The sequence below is a fragment of the Lampetra fluviatilis genome, chromosome 15, assembly GCF_964198595.1.
Source record: "Lampetra fluviatilis chromosome 15, kcLamFluv1.1, whole genome shotgun sequence".
Lineage (NCBI taxonomy): Eukaryota > Metazoa > Chordata > Hyperoartia > Petromyzontiformes > Petromyzontidae > Lampetra > Lampetra fluviatilis.
Window position 1 is genome coordinate 9,888,712 of NC_136289.1, and position 17,623 is coordinate 9,906,334.

Consider the following 17,623-nt stretch of genomic DNA (forward strand, 5'->3'; position numbering starts at 1 on the left):
TGCCCGGCAGGCGGGCCGCAAGTCCACGGGGTTATCTTGACCGGCGGTGTCATTCGCGGCGAGGCACGATCAACGTGCCCGCGCCAGTCGACAAGTTTCAATCGTCGTTGTGGTTGTTGTTGTTGTTAAGTAAGTCCATCATTCCTCTCCTGGGGGTTATGGATCCATCATAGCGCCAGAGTAATGGAGTTTCAACAACGACACTGCGATTCATCCGGACCGGGTAGCTCAGCGGTAGAGCGGGCGGCTTGCAATCGGAAAGGTTGCGAGTTCAAACCCGTCGTTTTGGTTGTTAAAAAAGCCCATCATCCTGTGGACAGACTCGCCCCTGTTATAGGAATATGGAATGGCCATCACTGGCCTTAGACTGGAAACGGGAGTTGTTAGCACTACCTCGATGTTCAATTTATCAGGAAATCGCTGATTTGTTTTACCTGTTTTTGAGCCGTAACGACTCTTTTCGTTGTATTTGTGGTGGCTTCTCAAAACCTCAGGCCCTAGGGCCGAGGCTGTGGCCCCTACGGGGAGCCCCCCCACCCCCCCCCCCCCCCCCCCGCGTTAATCCGGCCCGGGCTGCAGGCGACTTGCTGTCCACTCTCCCAGCTCGGAGGGAACTTACCCGTCGTGTCCGCTCTAACTTTTATTTTTCAACAAATTAAATATTCTTTCGTGTAAAACAAAAAAAAAACATTTTATAATAGGAAATGTACGTTCAAAAACGAGAGTGGGGGAGGAGGCAAGGTTGCCGCTGGGACGTAACTGCGCGCCACCCACCACGCCGCGTCCGGCTTGTCGGAGCCAAGCAGCCGGTTTCACCACCCCGAGTGTCATTACCTGCGCGGACCCTGCTTCCAACCTCCTCCAACTCCATCACGGCCCCCCTCCCCTCCCCCCTCCAACCACCCCACCCAACCGTTCCACGCGCAGGCGATGAAGCGGATCCACAAGGCGTGCGTCAAGTACCCGGCGTGGAAGCGTCGCCACGAGCCGCAGCACAAGCCGTGGCTCTACCCGGAGCAGAGCAACCTCCCGTCGGTGCGGCTCGCCGAGCTGGCGCTGCAGCGCTGCGACTCGCTGGAGCACATCGACGAGAGCGCGCTGGCGGAGGCGTGCGACGACCACGCAGAGCTCAGCGAGGACGACGACAACGCTAACTGAGCGGCGTGAGCCCAGTCCCGACGCTCTTCTCCTCCTCCTCACTCCCTCCTCCTCCTCCCTCCTCTCTCCTCCTCCTCGTCGTCGTCTTCGTCATCATTCTTCCTGCTCCTCCCGCACCACGTTCCCTGCCATCAACCGATTCCTCTTCCCACTAAACCTCCTCCTCAACCCCTTCCTCCACCATCCTGGCCGCAGTCATTCGACCTTCACCTGCGGTTCGTCCTCCATCCATCTTTCCTCTCCTCCTCCTCCCTCCTCCTCCTCCACCCCCACTGACCTTCGTGGCAAGAGGCCTTCGAGCACAGTGGAATTGACAAAGAGCTCGACGTTACATTACATTTCACGCACGCAGCTGAAGACATTTACACACCGCACGCGCCTGATGATGGTTCAACACGTGCCACGCGATATGAAGAGTTCTAATTCGGTATGCGTGTACACGTGTGTGTGTGTGTCTCTCTCACTTTGACGTAGGGTGTGTTGGTTGAAATTACGATAAAGGTTCTTGTTTGTGTATGAGAGTGTGCGTGTGTAAAGTACTCTAATACGTAAGCAAGTAGAGAGCGGTGGCGCAGTGGTTAGCGCACACTGCGCTACGAACCCCGCGACCAGAGTTCGAATCCCCCCTCACGGACAACAGCGGTGACGATTATCTGAACTGGTCCTGCGCGCTCCCCTAGGTCGACTCGGCCTCAAATGAGTACCTGGTGCGCGGTGTGTAGTAAACATCGCCACTGCGGAGACAGAGGTGGCCGGACGTGATGCTGGCCACCCCACACCCCTCGTGTGCTGTGCCTGCCTGCATCGGTGTTCGCTAACAGCACTTGCCCCCCTAAAGTCTGCTAAGGCTATACGGGAAACTTTGCCTTTGGCGTGCAAAATTACTGTGTAACAAAAAAAATTGTAAGTGTTATTTTCCAATTGCTTATGCCTCAAAAGTACCGATAATGGCTATTGTTCCCCACAAACTTTGCTTTTGTGACCAGGACAGTGATATTTTGAAATGTACCTATTTTCAATGATAAAACGTGCGCATTTGTGTCATTCCTTCATGTAAAGTCCTGGTCACAAAAGCAAAGTTTGTGGGGAATAATAGCCATTCTCTATACTTTTGAGGCATAAGCAATCGGAAAAGAACACACTTACAACCCAGGAACAAAAATCGTGTTACATAGTGACATGAGGGAGACATTGCCGCAATCGGAATCATTGGCATTCTCGCCATCGCTTGCGGGATGCGTTTCGAAATCATCGGGGACCTGTGCGGAGGGTCATGATTGACACGACATTTAAACACCGTACAGGTAACTATCATCCATAATACAGGTTTTTTTTGGGGTAGATCGCGTAAATATATAAATGTGTCGTTAAAACCCGCCACCATCCGACACAGCCATCTAGTAAGGGTTGTCACGTTAACAGAACGTGGCCAATTCGTCACTAGTACAGCACACTGGTGTGTTGGAGAGCCAAGCCACAACATTTACAAACTGAGTGCGACGTTTCGCCAGTAATTACAACTAGCTTCATCAGGTGACAGCCAGATTTGTGGATACGTCTTACTGTTTCGTTCCTTATTTAGAGGCGTAGATGTGGTGAACGAAACAGGTGGGCTTCTCCACAAATCTGGCTGTCGCCTGATGAAGCTGGTTGTAATTACTGGCAAAACGTCGTACTCGGATTGTAAATGTTGTGGCTTGGCTCTCCAACACACCGGTGTGCTGTACTAGTACACTACACTATATACTACACTCCTGTGTGCTGTACTAGTATACTACACTACACACTATACACTACACACTATACACTACACTATACACTACACACTAGTGCTGTGCTAGTGACGAATTGGCACGTTTTGTTTACGTGCGAACCCTCACTAGTTGACTGTGTCGGGCTCTGGTGGCGGGTTTTAACGACACATTCATATATTTACGCGATCCACCCCAAAAAAAAACCTTGTGGAGGTGACTGTGTGTGACTCTCGCAAAGATGTACCACGGTGGTGGCGATAAGAAACTCAATGGGGAAAACCTCTGACCTCAGGTCGCGCAACGTTGGCTTTGGTAATTTGGCGGTCCACCTAAAAAAAGAGTGCCGCTTCGATGTTTCTGACACGGACCCCCACCTCGAAGAAACCGATTTCGTCCCATCGATTAAAACAAAACGCAAAAAAATCAACAACTCTTCTGCTCGACGGTGCATGCTTCAAACGGTAGCGCGTATGCATCGATCGCATTTTATTCTCGCAAGTTGTGCGCGAGTAATGGGTTCGCGCGTTTGCCGCGGTCACGAGAGGCGCTTCGGTGTGCGTGGCATTGTTTATTTTTAAACAACAACAACAACACAATTCTTATTTCACCAACTCGATTTGTGACAATTGAACGGACTCGCGAGAGGAGGGGGGGGGGAGGATGGACTGATCGTTGCACGCGTTATGTCCGTGTGCTCTCGCTCCAATCCGCTGCCTCGTGTTGCACAATTTGCCTCTTCTGACTGCTTTGACTCCTCTACAGCAGAAAAAAAAACCCCGTGAATCGTGTTGCCAAGCTAACATTGCTCGTAGCCTTAGGCAATTTAACCCGGAGGTAGGAGGAGTGGTGGGGGGCTTGGTATCACTTGGGGTGGCAAATGTTTCCCGTGTGCACCATGGGTTGTGTCCACAATGGGCAGAAAGCCTCGCGTATAATAATGATAATAATGCTGTTTGTTTTAGACACTACCTATTTATTTACATATCCCGTGGATGTTTCATTTCACATTGTTTCTCTCTCTCTCTATCTCCCCAAGCACACTTGTACTCGTACATGGTGAAATGTTTTTTTTCTCATACAAAGCTATGACGGCGACTTCGCTACCATGCATATTTACGAGTTGGGGGGAATATCATTCTCCAAGAAAGTCATTGGTAGCATTTGGCACCCTGGGTGGTACCGATAAGCTGCTTTTAGCAAGTGGCTTAAGGACCAAACGTGGAGCGTGTCGACCCGATAGCCACTACCTCCCCATCCTCCCCTCCTCCCTCCCTCCCCTCTCCCCTGCCACCCTCCCTCCCCCATCCACCCTTCATCCTTTGGCCTCTAATGCAGAGATGGACAATGTTTGAATTAAATGTAATTTAAATGAGTGACTTGATCACATTTGTAACTTGTAAATGATATCTAAATTACATATCTTAAAGTAATTGGTAATTTGTATCTCAATTAGACTGGACAAATTGGCCATTTTGTCAATTGTACCCTAACTGAATTTCCTCCCAGTGATTTGTAATGCGAATGTACATTGCACCATCTGCTGCTGCTCCCTTGCCTCTCGATGCTTCGACCCCTTGCGACCCGGGGCACGCTCCGTAACGCCCCGACCGCCACTCGCTGCAGGTGGCAAACCTACAGGAAGCCGACGACTGATTTAACACCTCCCCACGATGTCCCTTCTTCTGCTGCTGCTTGTGGCTTTGCCTGCAGCCAGGGCCGGATTAACGCAGGGGGTGTAAAGGGGGGGGGGCTCACAACAGCCCAGAGCATGCGGCTTTTGAGAAGCCACCAAAAATAATTTATATAGAGAGACAGAGAGAGTCGTTACTGCTCCATAATAGTAAGAAAAACAGTCCGCGATTTCCTGCTCAAATCAACATCGAGGCGTTGCTAGTACTATTGTTTGCAGTCCAAAGCCAGTGATGACCATTCCACATTCATATAACAGGGGCGAGTCTGTCCACAGGAGAAACTACTTTTTGACTTCCCGTAAAAATAGATGGTATATATTTTAGCGACCCCCCCCCACTCCCCAGAAGGATGATGGGCTTATTTAACAACCAAACGACGGTTTGAACTCTCGACCTTTCCGATTGCAAGTCGCTGTCTCTAGCGCGGAGCTACAGACCCAGTTGAATCGCGGTGTCGCTGATGAAACGCCGGTACTCTCGCGTTATGATAGATCGTGTCGGTAATTTAGTTATGCATTTCAAGCCGTGGCACTACTATGTTGCAATTACTCGCGGGGTCACGTGCCGGCATTGTGAGTTTTGTCCCGCTTAACTTCGAATTGGCCTCACGATCCGATCCGTCGATCTCGTTCACGAACAACGATTGAGGTGGCGACGTGATTAACGAGCGAAGTCATTGGCATCGGGCACGGGTCCGGTCCTACAACGGTCTTGGGAAGGTAATTTAATATACCGGGGGAGCAGTGCCGGATTATCCCAGTAGCAAAAGTAGCTACATATGTAGTAGCTACGGGCGCCAAACTTTCAAGGGCGCCGCGCTAAATACTTTCAAGCTATCAATTCCGGTTCAGTGATTTTGCACTTGCTCTATTACTATAGTACTATACCGCCTTCAACTTTTATGAACGACCGGGTGTTTAAGGTTAGCGAGTTGTCGTGTTATCTGGCTGTATAGCAAATGAAAAAATACAATTACTTTACTATGCAAGTAAAAAAAATTGGTGTTTTCATATTTACGTGGGTTTGTTTTTTTATTTAGGGCCCCTTTTATAACATCTGCTACAGGCCCCGCACTCGCTTCATCCGGCACTGCCAGGGAGGGGTTACCCCCCCCCCCCCCCCCCCCCGTGCCATCCACAAAAACTGAATCCGGCCCTGCCTGCAACCGCCGCTGTGTGCGACGTCTCATCAGCAGCTCCGGACTTTGCGAGGACGTTTTGAATACCGCTGGTGATTTTTTTCAATATTCGTCCGTACCGCGTGTTGAACTTCGTTCGCACCGTACGTAGCCAACCGTGCTTAATGGGAGCGGTTTCCACCGTCGTAATTCAAGTGATTTAGGTTATGTGTTTCTTTGATTTTGACGGGACGATTTTGATTTCAAAATCAACCCATGCAGCAGCAGCCGCCGCCGCGTCGATCTCTCGCGCTGCCGCTACGTTCCGCTTCTTGGCAACAATTCCACTTGCAACTTTATCTGCTGAAGACCATTATCTAGTTTCGTAATGGCATGTAGGGGCGATAAGCGAGTCTTGCAGCACTAATGCTTTGTGAATGCCTGCAAATTACGTACGAATCCATTTCCCTCGCTAACGTGGTTTTTTTTGTGTGCGCTCGCTCGCTCACTCTCTTCCGCGTAACGAAAGACAAAACAGAAAAACACCCTCGCCGATTTTATATTCATCACAACGGGATGAGCCGTCGAACAACGGGCCGTTGAATTTCCGCGACTGTTTTTCGCAGAGATCTGTTGAATCATCCTCGTTTCCCGTTAGCGGCCGCTGACTTCTTGAACACTGTAAGAGGGGTTTATGGTAAGAAAAACAATCTAAGTGGGCTAATTTTACGTGTTCTGCGATGTGCCGCTCCTGATTTTTGGTCTAGGTTGTGAAATGTTTACGGCGATCCGATGACTAAAATTGCTTTGGACTAATCCGGTAACTGTGACGTCACACTCGTGACGTCACGTCCGCTATATTGACGCCAACAAAAAAAATGCGTCGCGTGCTGTTAGGTGACGTCACATGTAGAAATCTATTCCGATTGCAAATGATCTGAACACCTGAGGAAAATATCCTAAAGCAGGGGTGGGGAACCTTTTTTTTCTGCCAAGGGCCATTTGGATATTTCTAACATCTTTCGCGGGCCATACAAAATTATGAACTTAAAAATTAGCCTGTTATATTTGGTCAAACATTGAATTAACCCACTCCTAATGTGATGGCTGGAATTGCTTCTATTTGGCGAGGCGTGTGATGTTAGCTGGTATTGATGGTGTTGCTGCTACTTGCAACTGCTTTTCATGGTTTGCTCCTAGATTTATTGAATTTCGTGTCCGCCTGTGGTTGCCTTGGCAGGGCCAGGCCAAATGATTTTGCGGGCCTTATACGGCCCACGGGCCGGACGTTCCCCACCCCTGTCCTAAAGTATCCTTTATAAGACGAAATCTAAAATAATTTTTATCCAAAACCCATTCCGACTGCGTTTTTTGTTCGTACGCGTTGTATGTCCTCCCTGTTTTTCCCTCCGCAATTCAGAAACACGCGTTTAGAGAATTTGGCCGCTATAAATTTCCACTGCGTTGAGCCACTTCGTTGAGCTATCATTTGTGTTCTAGATTTGAAGCTTTCGTGACTGCAAGGATTCATACTCTTGGTTTTTTCGGTAAAGTCACGTAGGTAAAAAATATAAATAAATAAAATATAATAGAAATGCTTGATACAGTAAATTTAGCTGTGACGGTCCCACCTGATGACGGGGACTTGTGTTGCCTCCGAAACGTCGTGATTTATTATTTTATTTCTATTATTATTTATATTACTTATTTTTACTATCATTTGTGACGAGGTCGCTTCTAAAAAAATAACTACATAGCTCAGTGGACTGGTAAAATAAAACCAGTTTAGTTTTCGTGTGTAAACTTTTTAGTGATTTGCTTACCTTTTCTATACTTTGCACTCATCGTTTTTGTTGTATTGTTTGTAGCTTTCTGACCCGCCCTTACTGAACATCGTGAATAAGAGCTTCATAGCTCATCGGATTTCTCCAGGATAAATAAACATTCTGATTCTGATGTCCGGAAAACTCCTCTCTTAGCCTGCTCATCAAATAGCAGTAGACGATGAGTTAATTTAAAAGTTCAAGATATGTATATTGTGCGCACAAGCTTGAAATGATAACAACAACAAAATAACCCCATTGATCTAATAAAACAGCAAATTTGGTTTGTTCAGCCTTGGTGCTGCTTATTAGTTTTGTTGTTTACAATAGACCAGCACCTAACGGGAGCCGTGATTCTAAATCGTACACCTGATAGGAGAGGGGGGGGGGAGTCGAGATGGGGGTGGGGGGGATCGAGAGGGGGGTGGTCGAGAGTGGGAGTGGGGGTGTCGAGAGTGGGTGGGGGCGTGGTCGAGAGGGGGGTGGTCCAGAGGGGGGGGTGGAGTGGGGTCGAGAGTCGATGGGGGGGGGGTCTAGGGGTTGGGGGCGTGGTCGAGAGGGGAGGTGGGGGGGTTAGCGATGGGGGGGGGGGTCTAGGGGTGGGGGGGTCTAGGGGTTGGGGGCGTGGTCGAGAGGGGAGGTGGGGGGGGTTAGCGAGGGGGGGGGGCCGTCAAAACGAAACGTGCTTTTCGTCATTCCAACTTCGTGGTTGAGTTCCATTTTGCTGTTGACAGATGGTGGCTGTGTGCTCCAACCCCCCCCTTTCCCCCACCGTATCAGCCCCCACGCTTCACTCGGCCTCTTATTAACATCGCTATTTAATCTCACCCACCCACCCACATCCACAATATTTGCCGGGAGGGGGGAGTGAGTGGTAAAGAGCCACCTTATGCAATGCGCGTGCATGCCCCACGGCAATTGATATCGTGAATTATAATGCTTCGTAAAGCGTGGACTTTTCAGGGAAAGCGGTTTGAGGGCAATGGCAATAAACATTTACTCAATTTTCACATTAGTACTCTTTATGTTCAGGTAATGTGTGTGGCTAAAGATTTCGCAAGGCTGCTGCACACAGACTCCTGACTTTACAAAAACGTTGAATGTACTTTACACTGTAATGCAAAAAAAAAAATGCATTGCCTATTTTAAACGTTGCCCTGTCTGTCTCTGTCTGGCTGTTTGTCCTCTCTCTACTGATTTTCTGACTTACTGTCAGCTGGTTTGCCTGGCTGACTGGCTTACTGTCTGTCTGGTCGACTGTCTGACTGCTAGCTCGTCTGACTGGCTGACATTTGGCTGCCTGTGTGACTATCTGCCCGTTGCCCTGTCTGGCTATCTGATTACCATACTGTTGGCCCATCTTCATTGGCTGATTTGCTGTGTGACCATCCGACTGTTGGCCTGTCTGGCCTCCTAAGTGACTGTATTTCTGTCTGTCTATCCGACTGTTGGCCCGTCCTGACTGGCTGACTTGTGTTGCTGTCTGTATGACTGCGTCAGCCTGTGTATCAGTCTGTCTGCCTAATCTGTAGGTCTTGCTGTGCCTGACTGATTGCCCGCCGGTCTCTTATGAGCCGTGCAATGTAACAAACGTGTTCGTAAGAAAGCGTGTCATTTTCTTGAACTTGTTGGAGATGCTGGAGATCATAATCGGCATGCATCTGCCTCTTTAAATCGTATTAACATTACATAACGGCCCTTGGGGACATTCTGAGATCGGCTCATCGGCGTTACGTCAGACAACGCCCAAGCAACTTGCTGTGCTCAGGTGGCACACACACACAAAATAAAATCAACCCACAAGTCTCTGCAGCCTTCACAAAAGCAAAGGGCATTAACATTATGAATGTACCGTTACGTGAACTCCACGGCGGCAAAGGAACTGCATTCCGTGCTTCGTACCCATTGTGACTCATCAGCATGTGCTGTTGTATAACCTCGGTTTGTATTGACAGCAGCCTTGCCCGACTTGCAGGCACGTGTCTTGCCTTTTGTACCCCTCCCCCTTCTCTCTCTCTACCCAAGCTCATGGAGCTTTTGTGACGCCGGGGAACGCGTCATCTTGTGTCAATGAGTTATTCTGCAATAGTTGTTTTGATGCGATACGCATGCATTTAATATTTTCCCCTGTAAAAACCTGTGTGCTTTACTGACGTTTATGTAAACAAACAGACAAGATCGTGATCAAGATGATGATTATGAAGACGCTGGCAGTGATTATGGCGATAGCCATGATGATGGTGGAGGCGGCGATGATGATGATAATGGGTGACAATGATTGTGGTGGCAGTGGTAATCGATGATGAAGGTTACGACGATAACGATGTTGGTTGGGTGGTGGTTATTAATTGTTAATGATGGCACGATGTCCGACAAAAAAAATAAATCGACTCCGCACCTGTACAATGGGAAAGCTAATTGTGACCCCCCCCCCCCCCCGCATTGTGAAAAATTCATGAAATCCGTTGGGTGGTGGGGCGATTCGCGCGATCCTTAACGAATAAACGCCACCCGTATTTATATATTTTTTTGGGGGGGGGGGGGCGGAGCGGACGCAGGCAAATCCCTCAGCTGGTGTCACGACACAAGATATGTTCTGAGTGGTGGGAGAATTGAACGCGACATGTCGTGGACGATTGAAATGCTTAAAAAAAACGCCACGAATATGACTTGCAACGTGTCAACTCGAAACAAGTTCCCGGAAGAAGAATAAGAGAAAAAAAATAGCCCAGAGCGTTGTCATTTCACATCGACGATGAGTCTTTATTCAAGTTTTCCTCGAGGTGTTACCAGCAATAACAGCGTAGTGTCTTTTGTTTAGGTTATTGAAGCCGTATGCAGTGCAAATTGTGGTATGTTTCGAGTATTTTATTAAAACGTATGAAATGAACCGAGGACGGTGTGTGTGTATGTGTGTGCGCGTCTGTGTCTGTCTCGCGCAACATCAGTTCCACCGCGTGTCTTTAATGTGGAGTTGATGGGAAATTAAATTCGCCGGGGGAGAGTAACGAGAGGGGTAATGAAATTCCCGCTCGGAGAAGCGAGTATCGGGTTGATTGTCCGTGCGATGAACACTTATCGTCGTATGGCGGAGCGGGCGGGGAGACGGCTGACCTCTACTGTGTGGGCCAGAGGTCACTTGAAGAAGGGATGTCCAGAAGTAACTCCGTGATATTCGCTTCCGCGGCCAGTTATCGAACACGAATGGCTGCACTGCTTCCCCCAAAGACGCGAATGGATTTTTTTTAAATATCTCATGCGTGGCATGACGCCGAAAGCACAATTAGGATTAACGTGGGTAAACATTATTTTTTTTTGCAAATTAACAACAAGACTTGTGATAACAGTGGGGTTGTTTTTCTAAGCAAAATCGTCAATTAAAAAGCACGCAGCCTGCTAAGCATGAAATTGAGATCAATGGTAAATATTATGGAAATGGAATTGGCGAAGAGCAATTCCAGCTGTTGCTCTCGACGCAATGATGATAGCGTGAATGTGGCCGAGACATCATTGTGTTTAGGAAGATCGCGAGGTGATTTGTGGTCAGTGGTGTGGAAGGAACCCACACACCTCGCCATCGCTCCTTTCCTCCTGCTCGAACCCAGAATTGTACAAATTGACACCCGAAATAAAACACATTCCTGCGGAGGGAGCTGGTAGGAACGTTGGGTTGCTCGGTCAATGGCCAGGGTCAACGGCGGCATGGTGTATTCCGCAAATATGCCCGACTGTGAGGGCGGACAGAAGCCGGCGTGAGTAGGTTAAAAGTTGAGTTTTATAAGGGCACCACGGGGTGACCAGCCCCCACTCAGCGCCACCCTCCCCATTCAGCCCCTCCCCACCCAGCCCCTCCCCACCCAGCCACCCTCCCCACCCTCCCCTCCCCACCCACCCCCTCTCCACTCAGCCCCACCCCGCCCATTTTTGGCTGGTGGAACCAGGTGATTCCTACCACAGTCTGGTTGGGGGATCTTCCCTCCGCTATCCTGCTGACACGGCCTTCGATGACAACTTACAATGTCATCACCACCACCACCACTTGGTGGTGTTGATGATGACAACTTACAATGTCATCACCACCACCACCACTTGGTGGCCACCTCAATTCTAATGACCTGCCCTCCTCCCTGCGCGCGAGCCCTGCCCATCACAACATTCTTTCTGACCCGCCTCGACTGGACGTCTGTGAAAAAGGGGCTTCATTGCTCATCGGATTTCTGCAGTATAAATTAAGAGTCTGGTATTCCTGATCACATAATACAGTACAACATTTTTCTGGCACTGTCCTGCCACACTTAATTTTCGGAACCTCCAATTGTATTGCCCTTTACCGCCACGATTAACACGGTTGGCTACGTACGGTGCGAAAAAAGTTCAACGTACGTACATCAAATTCCTAACATCATCGGCACACATCTGCCAAAGTCGCGTGCAAGAGGTTGATTTATATACATCCGCTTTGTTATGACTACCCTGTGGCCGGTTGCATGAACAACTTAAGTGTGAAAAAAACCACCCTCAGTTTGGCATTCGTAGCCAGGAGCAGTTGAGCAGAAATAAAATAAAAATCGCGAGGCGCTTCAATGCAACCGGCCCACAGCTCACTGGCGCACACAGCAAAACAAGAACATCACTTCTTGCGCCGCGCCTCCCTCTCCTAACATCTACAATAAAAATAGATTTTCTTTTTTAACTGCAATGCGACGACGATGCAATGTCTTGTCGTCCTCTACGTATCCGCGTTAAACAAGCTGAAGCGTAAAATTGCGTCCTCATGGCCGCTGTAAATTGTACCATTGCAGTCTCGTGAAGGTGGCCCAGAGTGCGTGGGGGACGAGTCTTGACACCACAGGGGAGTTTCCCAGCTGCCACTGCCGCTGTTGCATCTCCCACTGCGTATCTCCCGGAGCGGCATGCGGCTCTTTAAGTGCCCGCTTCGTGACGTTGATTCAGTCAGGATCGCCGTCTCGTCTTCACCCACAGTGCATTGCGGCGCCTCTCGAAATATTGCTGTGGTTTTTTATCGTTCGTCTGTTTTTGTTTTACCGAATTAGAAAGAAAGGCTCTCCTTCGTTATTTAGGTTGACGGACCCCTGCCCATAGATGAAGGTAAATTGTAAATGGTGCAGCACTGCAATATGACGCCAGTTTGCTTGCGTTGTGGCCGAAACGTCGTGAGAATTGTATTTTATTATGTTAAATTTTTTTTTATTTTTTTATTTCCCTTCTACGTGACTTTACCGAAAGAACCAAGAATATGACGCCAGTGTTGACGAAAGGCGCTTGACTATTGGAGCTCCGCAGAGCTGGCAAGATTAAAACAATAATTTGCTCTTTTAGATTGGTGGCAGCCGCGAAGAGCCTTCGAACTAACACGTTGTCTCGATAATTGTATCACAATTATTGCAGTGGGACATCTATACGTTCGCAATCTATACGTGCTATAAAAAAGGGCCATTGCCCGAAACGTCGTCTGTTAATTATTATATTTCTTGTTCTATCCTTTTAGATAGATTGTATTTATTTGAGCAGGAAGGGCCCCAATGAGCAGCTTGGCTCTATTCCATGGGCGTCCTGCGACGGCACTGATGTTGTGATAACAGTACACACACAGTGATGTTGACGAGTGTGCATTCAATGCCCTCTGTATAATGCATGGCCGATCACCAAATTGAGAACGGAACCGAAACCTCCACAGCCCCTTAGCGATAGCGGTGGGGGGGCGGACGGGAGAGGGTGAACCTCTTGATAAGTTTGATAAATAAGAATATGTTTTACAATTTCTGGCAATAAAACGCATCCGTAATACAGCTGTGCTATTGCCGATTCTGTTTCTGCTGCTGTTGATTATTCTGCTGCTGCTGCTGTTGCTGCTCCTACTGCTTGTGTTGTTTCTGCGACTGCTGCTGCTTCTTGCTACTGCATCAACTGCTGCTTCCGCTACAACCGCTACCTGCTGTTTCATCTGCTGCTTCTGCAACAACTGTTTCTCCTGCTGCCGATCCTGCTTCGACAACTGCTTCTGCTCCCACTGCTTCTTCTGTTGCTTCTTCCTCAACCGCGTTTGCTCCTGCTGCTGCTTCTGCTACAACTGCTGCTTCATGTTTTGCTTCTTCTGCTGCTACTGCTGATTCTGCTTCATCTGTTGCCTCTTCTTCCGCCGCTGCTGCTGCTTCTATTGCTGCTGCTTCTATTGCTGCTGCTTCTATTGCTGCTGCTTCTATTGCTGCTGCTTCTATTGCTGCTGCTTCTATTGCTGCTGCTTCTATTGCTGCTGCGTCTATTGCTGCTGCTTCTATTGCTGCTGCGTCTATTGCTGCTGCCTCTATTGCTGCTGCGTCTATTGCTGCTGCTTCTATTGCTGCTGCTTCTATTGCTGCTGCTTCTATTGCTGCTGCTTCTATTGCTGCTGCCTCTATTGCTGCTGCGTCTATTGCTGCTGCTTCTATTGCTGCTGCTTCTATTGCTGCTGCTTCTATTGCTGCTGCTTCTATTGCTGCTGCTTCTATTGCTGCTGCTTCTATTGCTGCTGCTTCTATTGCTGCTGCTTCTATTGCTGCTGCTTCTATTGCTGCTGCGTCTATTGCTGCTGCTTCTATTGCTGCTGCTTCTATTGCTGCTGCTTCTATTGCTGCTGCTTCTATTGCTGCTGCTTCTATTGCTGCTGCTTCTATTGCTGCTGCTTCTATTGCTGCTGCTTCTATTGCTGCTGCTTCTATTGCTGCTGCGTCTATTGCTGCTGCTTCTATTGCTGCTGCTTCTATTGCTGCTGCTTCTATTGCTGCTGCTTCTATTGCTGCTGCTTCTATTGCTGCTGCTTCTATTGCTGCTGCTTCTATTGCTGCTGCTTCTATTGCTGCTGCTTCTATTGCTGCTGCGTCTATTGCTGCTGCTTCTATTGCTGCTGCTTCTATTGCTGCTGCTTCTATTGCTGCTGCTTCTATTGCTGCTGCTTCTATTGCTGCTGCTTCTATTGCTGCTGCTTCTATTGCTGCTGCTTCTATTGCTGCTGCCTCTATTGCTGCTGCCTCTATTGCTGCTGCTTCTATTGCTGCTGCTTCTTTTGCTGCTGCTTCTATTGCTGCTGCTTCATATGTTGCTTCTGCTGCCGATCTGCTTCATCTATTTAACACGCAGTAGGCTTTTGAGACCAATATCATCCATAATACAGGTTTTTTTTTTGGGGGGGGGGGGGGTTAAATCGAGTAAATATGAATGTGTCGTTAAACCCGCCACCAAAAAAACCTTGTATTTTGGATATTGGTCGCGAAAGCCTATGTGTTAAATAAAAGAGTTGTTAAGACGTTCAGACACCAAATAGAAACATTTTGCAAGGAATCAAGTCTCCGTTAACCATACCCACTTGTGGTAAAAATACAAACAAATTATTGCCAGGGAGGCCAAAACCTCTTCTTATTTTCCATACCTTGACGCTGGCGAAAAAAAAGGTCCTCTCTCTCTCTCGTGACGAGTCAATCCGTAGGTTCAATTGGCGTTTGATCTCCGATGTAGCAGAGACCCCTGGTGGAATAGTGGCGACATTGCCACGTTGTAAAAAGAAACCGGAAGATGATTTCACGGCCGGCCGGCGTGGCGGGCGGGCGGGCGGTCTTGTGTATTTGTCTCGCGCCCGTCGTCTCTTAATCGCCCCTAATTGGAAGGCAATCATCAAAGCAACGGCGGATGGGATTCGTTAACGATGGGACCCATTAGCGGGCGCTCCACTAATTATCGAATTCGAGTAAACCTCGGGGTAGGTGGGGGGGAATTGCAAAGAGCTCATTAATAGGCGGGGTGGGGGGGAAGGAGAGAGAGGTCGACACCGTTTCAAGCGCAAAGGGCAGGATTATTCGTGAGATATTATTTATAATTAACCTTAAGGAGAAATGTCACTTCCTCCTGAAGGAAAATGTTTGTGCCGTAATAAATAGCCAATTACCCTTATATGGGATTATCTCGCGCCGCGTGGCGTTCGTGGCAATTAAGGGTACTCGGGAAATTGCGGTTTTGATATATGCAATATGCTCACTGCATTATGCATGAAATGCGCACGTCTATATACATACACGCCATAACAAACAAACAAAAATGGACATCTGTTAAATTTGTATTCTTTGTATATTTTTCTCGTTCGAATGGGTCTTCCATGCCAATATTATCCGGCAACATTCGCGTCGCACGCAGACTCCCCGTGCAGCGGCTTCAACCTTGCAGTGCCTCATCGGCAGTGCCACAATTTTGTGTGAACAAAATGCTGCTGCCCGGGGTTTGCCCGATGACATTGGCGAGAGAGCGCGCGCCCTCCAATGATCCGATCGACATCCCTAATTTCTATCGGATCATTGGGATTGATTAGGAATAAATCGGCGTTTTGCGACCTCCACTGTTACTGTGTAGCATATTATCGTGTGCCAGGGACTCTATGAGATGATAGGACAATAGTCTGAGTCCATAATTGGCAATAGGTAACGGCAAAGCAGTTATAAGTGACTCACAGAATTGTGCGCAGTTGCGTCTACAGTCCACGACTTCCCTGAAGGCATTCACCTTCAGCGAGCGCGATGCCGATCACACAACGCGGTTCGAATTCGACCCTCGATCGATGACTGCCCCATCGCCGCACACGCGTCGAATAAAAAGCAAGGTAAAAGTTACTTACTAACAACTCCTATCGTTTTTCATTGCTGGAGGGGTTGCCCCCCCCCCTACCTGAAAATCCTGACTCCACCATTGTACGTCATTCCACTACTGTACTTATATATTTGTAAGAAGCGACTAGCTATCACAAATGATAGCTCAACGAAGTGGCTTATCATGTGTATGAATATTGACGGCAGTCGAATACTCTAAACGCGTGATGTTGATTCTAAATGTGGAGGGAACACAATCGGAGGATCCGGAGAAAAATCTACGCGACTACGGGGAGAGAGAGACACGCAAACTCCAAATATACAGCAGTAGGCGTCAGGGTCGGGGTCGAACCCACGATCTCCTGCACAGCAGGCGAGGGAGTTAACATCTCCTAGCCACCGTGATGATGAGAGAAAGAAACACGCAAACTACAAATATACAGCAGCAGGCGTCAGGGTCGGGATCGAACCCACGACCTCCTGCACAACAGGCAAGGGAGTTAACATCTCCTAGCCACCGTGATGATGAGAGAAAGAGACACGCAAACTCCAAATATACAGCAGTAGACGTCAGGGTCGGGATCGTGCCCACGACCTCCTGTATACCAGGCGAGGGAGTTAACATCTCATAGCCACCGTGATGATGATGAGAGAGCGAAAGACACGCAAACTCCAAATATACAGCAGCAGGCGTCAGGGTCGGGTTCGAACCCACGACCTCCTGTATACCAGGCGAGGTAGTTAACATCTCATAGACATCGCGGAACCTGCAGGTTGCTCTCAGCATTCTTCACCACCCTGGCCAATGCATTTTGGTGAAGAAGGGAGGAAGGGCTTGAACCGGTTCAGTTCTCCCCCCCCCCACCCACCACCACTAATGTCAGCCTTGGCTGGGAATCGATCGAGGTCACTACGCCACCGCGCCCCGCAATGGAGCATTATGGGTAATTAAAACATCGATCCACCCTCTCTGCACTGTGGGAACACGGGCACGGATGTGCGCCGTTAACCACATTAGCGTAAACGGAACGCGAGATCATACTTTGCATAATTTTCTCTTAAATCGTTACTAAATCCGTTTGTACGTTCGGAAGTGCATGCAGCGCATCGTGAGAAGAACGGATATAAATCAATGACGGGATACAAATCAATGCGGGATCGAGAGTCGGCTTTGTACCCTACTCAATAATCTGTGTGTAGCTTTAAAGTAGAGAGGCGTGACATTGATGCACGGTCATGTCCTGAACCAGGAACATCTACAATACTCTTAGGTTGTTTCGGTAAAGTCACGAAAGCTTCAAACCTTGAACATCTACAATGCTACGACTCGTATTATCATCAGCCACGATATATCTACTGCTGGATGAAGGTATCCCCAAACCATCGCCATCCCTCACAGCCCCGCGATGCCAAAAGACCACCTCACGCCTGCACGCGACCTGATCGTATC

At 48.6% G+C, this 17,623-nt stretch overlaps 1 protein-coding gene across 1 annotated transcript in view; it reads left to right on the forward strand.

The window, feature by feature from the left end:
• LOC144936204 (START domain-containing protein 10-like) overlaps positions 1 to 7,903 on the forward strand; it is a 46,006-nt gene extending 38,103 nt beyond the window's left edge. The window contains exon 6 of the mRNA XM_078863185.1: positions 928 to 7,903. Coding sequence (XP_078719311.1) covers positions 928 to 1,158 — 231 coding nt within the window. The 3' untranslated portion in view covers positions 1,159 to 7,903. The remainder of the gene's footprint in view (positions 1 to 927) is intronic.
• The last annotated feature ends 9,720 nt before the right edge of the window (positions 7,904 to 17,623 follow it).